Source organism: Carassius gibelio, chromosome B9 (genome assembly GCF_023724105.1).
Source record: "Carassius gibelio isolate Cgi1373 ecotype wild population from Czech Republic chromosome B9, carGib1.2-hapl.c, whole genome shotgun sequence".
Lineage (NCBI taxonomy): Eukaryota > Metazoa > Chordata > Actinopteri > Cypriniformes > Cyprinidae > Carassius > Carassius gibelio.
The window spans coordinates 24,878,878-24,884,728 of record NC_068404.1 but is presented as its reverse complement, the minus strand read 5'-3'; the positions used below and the strand labels follow the sequence as shown (position 1 = coordinate 24,884,728).

Here is a 5,851-nt window from a genome sequence, read left to right as displayed (position 1 = left end):
CTCAGGTGTGTTTGACTAACTTGGAGCCAAACTCTGCTCTGAATTGGCCCTCCAGGGCAAGATCCAAATAACCCTGGTATACAGCTTTAGCAGCCCTTGGTGTTTGAATGCAAATCTTGATTTGTTTAACGTCTCAATCAACTTGCATCACATATTTGCATATATTTTGCATAAATCAACCGTGATTTAGTACATTGGGGAAGTCGTGACCTAGTGGTTAGAGCGTTTAACTCCTAACCCTAAGGTTGTGGGTTCAAGTCTGAGGCTGGCAATACCACGACTGAGGTGAAGAAAGCAAGAAGGCCTGCACCACCATTGACTGATGACGGGGACATGTTTAAGTAATGAAAGGATTTTAAAATCCAAAAAGAAAAACTGTTGCTTTTGTATTTGAATTGAATGAATTGTGAATAATTGGTGATTATTTAACAGCTGTGCTAGTGGTTATGGTATAGGCATATCTCGTACTATCCTTCAGTCGGGCATCCTTCCATTCCATAATCAGTTTCATATTCACATGGTGCGATGTTGGGAATAAGTTTGTCATAAATGCATCCAACCACACTGGAAATCCTGAAGAATATTCAAATTATTAGGTTTCTTCCAGAGGTCACACCAAGATGTTATCAAGTGAACATCATTTATCAGATTAGCCTCATTTAAACCAACAATGACCTGGCTGTAGTCTTGTGAAACTGGTCTTTGACAGATTAATACCAGTAAACAACACAAAAGTTCTCATAAAGTATGTAAGTGTGACGCATACTTTTCTTACCACTCTGCATAAAGCTGCTTTATTAATGTACTCTTTATCTCCAATGTTTTATAGAAAACCACCATTTAAAAAATGGTACCTGTCAAATAAATATGCAAGTAAATATAGCAGTCTTAGCCTCAGACGTCACACCCATGGAACGTTGGCTATAAACGTCTGATGCATATGGGACACAAAAATTGAAACACTTCAGGAGTTTCGAAGTCATCATTGGATTGGTTTCTATAATTATAAAGGATTATATTAAAATTGTTGTCTTCACACTGTCAGCCTAGGCTTATAGAAACAGTAACATGTGTTCCTTCATGTAGTTTTTGCCTTAAAAGTGCAAACGAGAGAATGCTGCGTTGTCATGCTGCGTAGGCAGCTATAGAATATAAATCTTCTACCATTGGATGCCCCATGATGACTACCTGATTATGTAAATAGTGATGTATTGTTTGGACTACAAAGGACAGGTTTTACAGGATCTTCAGGTTTCTAAGCACGGGTACATAAAGGAGCCTCTTTTAGAGCACAGTGGATTACTCTCAGTGCATTATCTCCTGTGCAAGTTTTTGTGCGAGAGTTGCTATTTTTTCTAACAAATACATTTAAAAATTTTCAGCTTTCTCTCTCCAAACAGCTCAACGAAGCAGCAAAAATGAGCTCTTGTTCTGGACCAGAAGATGCTAAAGTTGTAATTGTAGGTTCAGGTTTTGCAGGGTTGGCTGCTGCAGCCACATTGGTGAAGGGAGGATTTGAAAATGTCCTGGTTCTTGAGGCGAAGGAAAGAATTGGAGGTCGAGTGCACACCATTAAACCCTTCACCGAGAACATCATTGAAGTTGGAGCGAACTGGATCCATGGACAGAAAGGAAACCCCCTGTACAAGATTGCAAAAGAGGAGAATCTACTATCCGAAGGAACTTCATCCAAAAAGTCCCGTTCTGTAACCTCTGAAGATTACTTTTTCAAAGAAGATGGGAAGCAGGTCTCCACAAAGCTTGTAGATCAGGTGTGTTCGTATTTCAGCAAGCTCACCGACAAAGCTTCTGATGACGAACTTGAGCCCAGGCACAGGGAACTAAGTCGGGGTGCTTATCTGGATGATGCCTTTGGTGAATCTCCTTTAGCAGAGAAAGAAGATGCCCACCAAGTTTTTGAATGGTGCAAGAGGAATGAATGCACAGACGAGGCTTGCTCTAGCCTCTATGAGGTGTCTGCATCTACGATCAGCAATTACACTGCTTTAAAGGGAGAATTTTTTAACACTTTGGGACCTGGTGGCTATCGAGCAATCTTAGATGTTCTCCTGAAAGATCTACCTTCAGGAACCATCCAGTGTAGTGCACCTGTCAAGAGCATCCAATGGGATCTGGTCAAAAAGGGCCACTGTGAAGACCAACGGTATCCTGTTCAGCTCGTTTGTGAAAATGGACAGAGCTTTGAGGCAGACCATGTGATCGTCACCGTTTCTCTGGGGGTTCTCAAAGATAAAGCTTCAACCATGTTTGAACCGCCCTTACCGCCAACAAAACTGGCTGCGATTGAGAATCTCGGATTTGGCATAGTAGACAAAATATTCTTGTTTTTTGAGAAGAGATTCTGGCCAGATGACTGTGCCGGAGTGCAGTTGTTGTGGAAAGAGGGGCCTGAAGATAAAGATGTTTATGAGTCTCTGTCTGAAGGGGAAGCCTGGAAGAAGACGTGGTTCAAGAAGATCACTGGTTTTGATACAGTGGCCCGTCATCCCACGGCTCTGTGTGGCTGGATCACAGGTAGAGAAGCACTGTATATGGAGAAGCTTCCGGACAGTGAAATACGAGATAACTGTGTAAGGTATGGTAACATAAATGATGAAATGTGTGACATACGATAATTTTCCCATGTTGCAATCAAAATTATTCAGCCGCCTTGACATGCAAGACATTCTGCTTTAGTGTTCAAAATATTATGAAAACAAATTCAACCAATGCATTCGTAAACTATTATAAAAAGGTGTTCACATTATTCTGACCAACCCCTGAACGTATATAATAATGCAAACACCCCTTATCCCATTATTTTAGGGGATAATATGATTTAGGTAGGCTTCAGTGAAACAACAAACATCGCAATTATCTTGTATTATCTCTTTGTATTCTATAATTTGTATGTCAGTGTAAGGTGTGTTCAGCAATAGTTAGTAAGAACAGAGTGAAATAGGTGATATGTCATAATGGAAACCTGTTTAGGAGGAGCATCTATAACCTTAGCACAATTAGCCTTATTATTTGGTGTTTTAAAAACAAGTCTTTGCAATTATTACTGCATGTAAAAAGAATGACATGAGAAGAACAATGGGCAAAAACCAAATGTGAATAATAGGGACGGATGAACACTAAGGATTGTGTTGAAACTAGACAGAACTGCTGAAAAAGTGACCAAGTGATAGCAAATGCCCATATTCACAGTGAATAAAGTGTTTCCACAAAACCAACCACAAAGAACTTCACACAGCCAACATCCATGAAAAGACTGTAATTGCTGAAAAATTCCATCACAGTCACCAATTATTTAATTTGAACATGATCATTAAAATATGGAGAGTTGGAGCACCAAGAGAGAGAAGGATGTGTTGGACGAACGTTTTGGCCAAAATATATGGTTATCAGTGAAAAACAGTAATAATCTGAAAATGCTTACAAATTCTGTTCATGTCTTTGAAGGTTGCTCAGGTCTTTCACAGGCTGGTCAGTGCCAGAGGTCTCAAAGATGCTGATCTCCAGATGGGGCTCTGATTCTCACGTCCGTGGCTCCTACACATTTATTCCTGATGGTGTTGATGGAGTGAAAGCACAAAAGGCATTAGCATCACCTCTTCCTCCTAAAGATGAATCCAAAGGGAGGAAGGTAACCTAATAATAACTTGTTTAATTGTTTGAATAGATACATTTAGTTTTTATCTATATAGTACAAAATATAAGGAATCTTTAGTTGAATTGTATATCAATTTTTTCATAACTTATGATTATTACAAACAAACAGCTATATATTAACCAGTGCTGTTTTACTATTATTTAAATATTGCATTTATTAATATTTTTCAATTTCTTTTTATATTTTTTATTTTAAATTTATTTTAATATTTTTTTATAAAATCATTAATATCCACATTCGGATGTAAATTGCAATAGTGGAAAAATACAGTTTCAAGCAGTGATGAAGTTAACAATAAAATGATGTATTTCTCTTTGTTTTCGCAGCACCTGCAGGTATTGTTTGCTGGTGAAGCTACAAATGAGAACTTCTACACCACGACCCATGGAGCATATCTCACAGGGGTCAGAGAAGCAGAGCGACTCATAAACTATTACGCTGATTGAGCATACAGTCCCAAAGAGAGGACAACATATACTTTGGTTTCATAAAGATAACATTCTCATTTGCCTTGATTTAAAGGGGTCATATGACGTTTCTAAAAATAACATTATGTTGTGTATTTGGTATAATGCAATGTTTTTATGTGGTTTAAGGTTTAAGGTTTAAAAAACATTATTTCCCATATAATGTACATTTTTGTTGCTCCTATATGCCATGCACTTCTGAAACTTGTCAATTTTTACAAAGCTCATCATTCTAAAAATGCGAGGTGTGCTCTGATTGGCCAACTATCCAGTGAATTGTGATTGGCTGAATACTTCAAGCTTGTGATGGAAAGGTTACACTCCTTAAAATACTGTGCATATGACCAGGCAAAACCAATAAAACCCATGACAAACGAGGCACTTGTTGCATCCAGTGGGGACAAAATTGCTGATTATAATGACTTATACTGTGTTTTAACTCGTTGTGTTGCATATCGCGCTGTGTAAACATAAAACCATGTCTGCATTTGTTATTGTAGAAATGAAAAAAAAAACAACAAGCGCTACTCTACATTGCTCAGAACTCGCGCATGAATCATCAGTGACAAATTTAAATATAAATATGTACTTACAGGCTGTGAGTCAGAAGCGCCAGACTGTCCTTGCAAATTTGGAACTGCCCAACTTTATAGAACAGCCTTTGAACACAGACCCATTGTAGGCTACTCTGTTGGCGTCAGGAAATAGCCCTCCATAAAATGCATCACACACTGCGTTCTTAAGTGAGGAACAGCCGGAGGACTTGAGAAAGGCGTGGCCAGCAGATTTGACGAAGGAGTGTCCATTGGGTTGCGGCAACTACATGACCTCGCTTCGTTCACAGTGAAAGCAGATCTGGCGATCCACAGCGAGAAATTGATGTATTTCCTCAGCGACCAACACGATTCAGCTCTAGACATGACGAAGCGAATATCATCCTCTTTTGAAAGGCCAAACAAAATGGTTTCACTTTCACAATGAAACACACAGCATCTCCACAACATGGCAGCAACAACAACACTACGAGAATAAAAGTTATGCCTTCTTTCTTTTGGGCGGCATTATGCAAATCTTCCCACTCTGTGACGTAGATGTTGGGGCTTAAATGAGGCATTTTAGTTAGGCATGGACAAGCCTTAACTTTTATAAAGAATTTCTCATTGGATTTGAGACGTTAATCTTTGCAACTTTACAGATCTTCTTCATGCACCAAGAGCTTGTTACACTCCAAAGAGAAAGGACAAATTTAAATCGAATCATATGACCCCTTTAAATTAATTTTTTAGCTGGAAATATCTATAATTGTTCATTCAAATGAATAAACTACTGCCAATTAAACGTTTGGACATTGTTTCTCATTCCTTATTATTATATTTTCCTCATTTATCATTATATAGAATAACAAAAAAGTTATCAAAACGATTAAATAACACACACACCGAGTCAAACAATTATATTCATGAGAAACGGTGCAAACATGCAAATACTAAACTTTAGGATGGTTGTAATGGCTGCAACAAACTTCAACCATGAGCTCAGTATAGGCGTATATTTTTTCTTGTCTTGTGATGTCCTGTGTGTCGTATTATTTTCTTTTAATTACTCGTTTTCGTAGTTTTTTTTCTGTTTGGAGGTTTTGGTTTTCGAGGTTTTTCGTAATCTCGTATACACTCAAACTCAGGTGACCAGAGAAAAAAAGTTCGCTAAA

At 38.2% G+C, this 5,851-nt stretch overlaps 1 protein-coding gene across 1 annotated transcript; it reads left to right on the top strand.

Moving 5' to 3' along the window:
* The first annotated feature begins 1,261 nt into the window (after positions 1-1,261).
* LOC127964360 (spermine oxidase-like) lies at positions 1,262-5,485 on the top strand. The gene is made up of 3 exons (XM_052564533.1): positions 1,262-2,596; positions 3,466-3,649; positions 4,003-5,485. Exons 1-3 carry the CDS (start codon positions 1,419-1,421, stop codon positions 4,120-4,122), a joined length of 1,482 nt encoding a protein of 493 aa, XP_052420493.1. The 5' UTR covers positions 1,262-1,418; the 3' UTR covers positions 4,123-5,485.
* The last annotated feature ends 366 nt before the right edge of the window (positions 5,486-5,851 follow it).

Bases quoted from the DNA above. Each gene is read 5' to 3' on its own strand.
- LOC127964360 (XM_052564533.1), top strand. From the start codon at position 1,419: ATGAGCTCTTGTTCTGGACCAGAAGATGCTAAAGTTGTAATTGTAGGT. The intron at 2,597-3,465 runs GTATGGTAACAT...ATGTCTTTGAAG, and splicing joins ATACGAGATAACTGTGTAAG to GTTGCTCAGGTCTTTCACAG. The intron at 3,650-4,002 runs GTAACCTAATAA...TTGTTTTCGCAG, and splicing joins ATGAATCCAAAGGGAGGAAG to CACCTGCAGGTATTGTTTGC.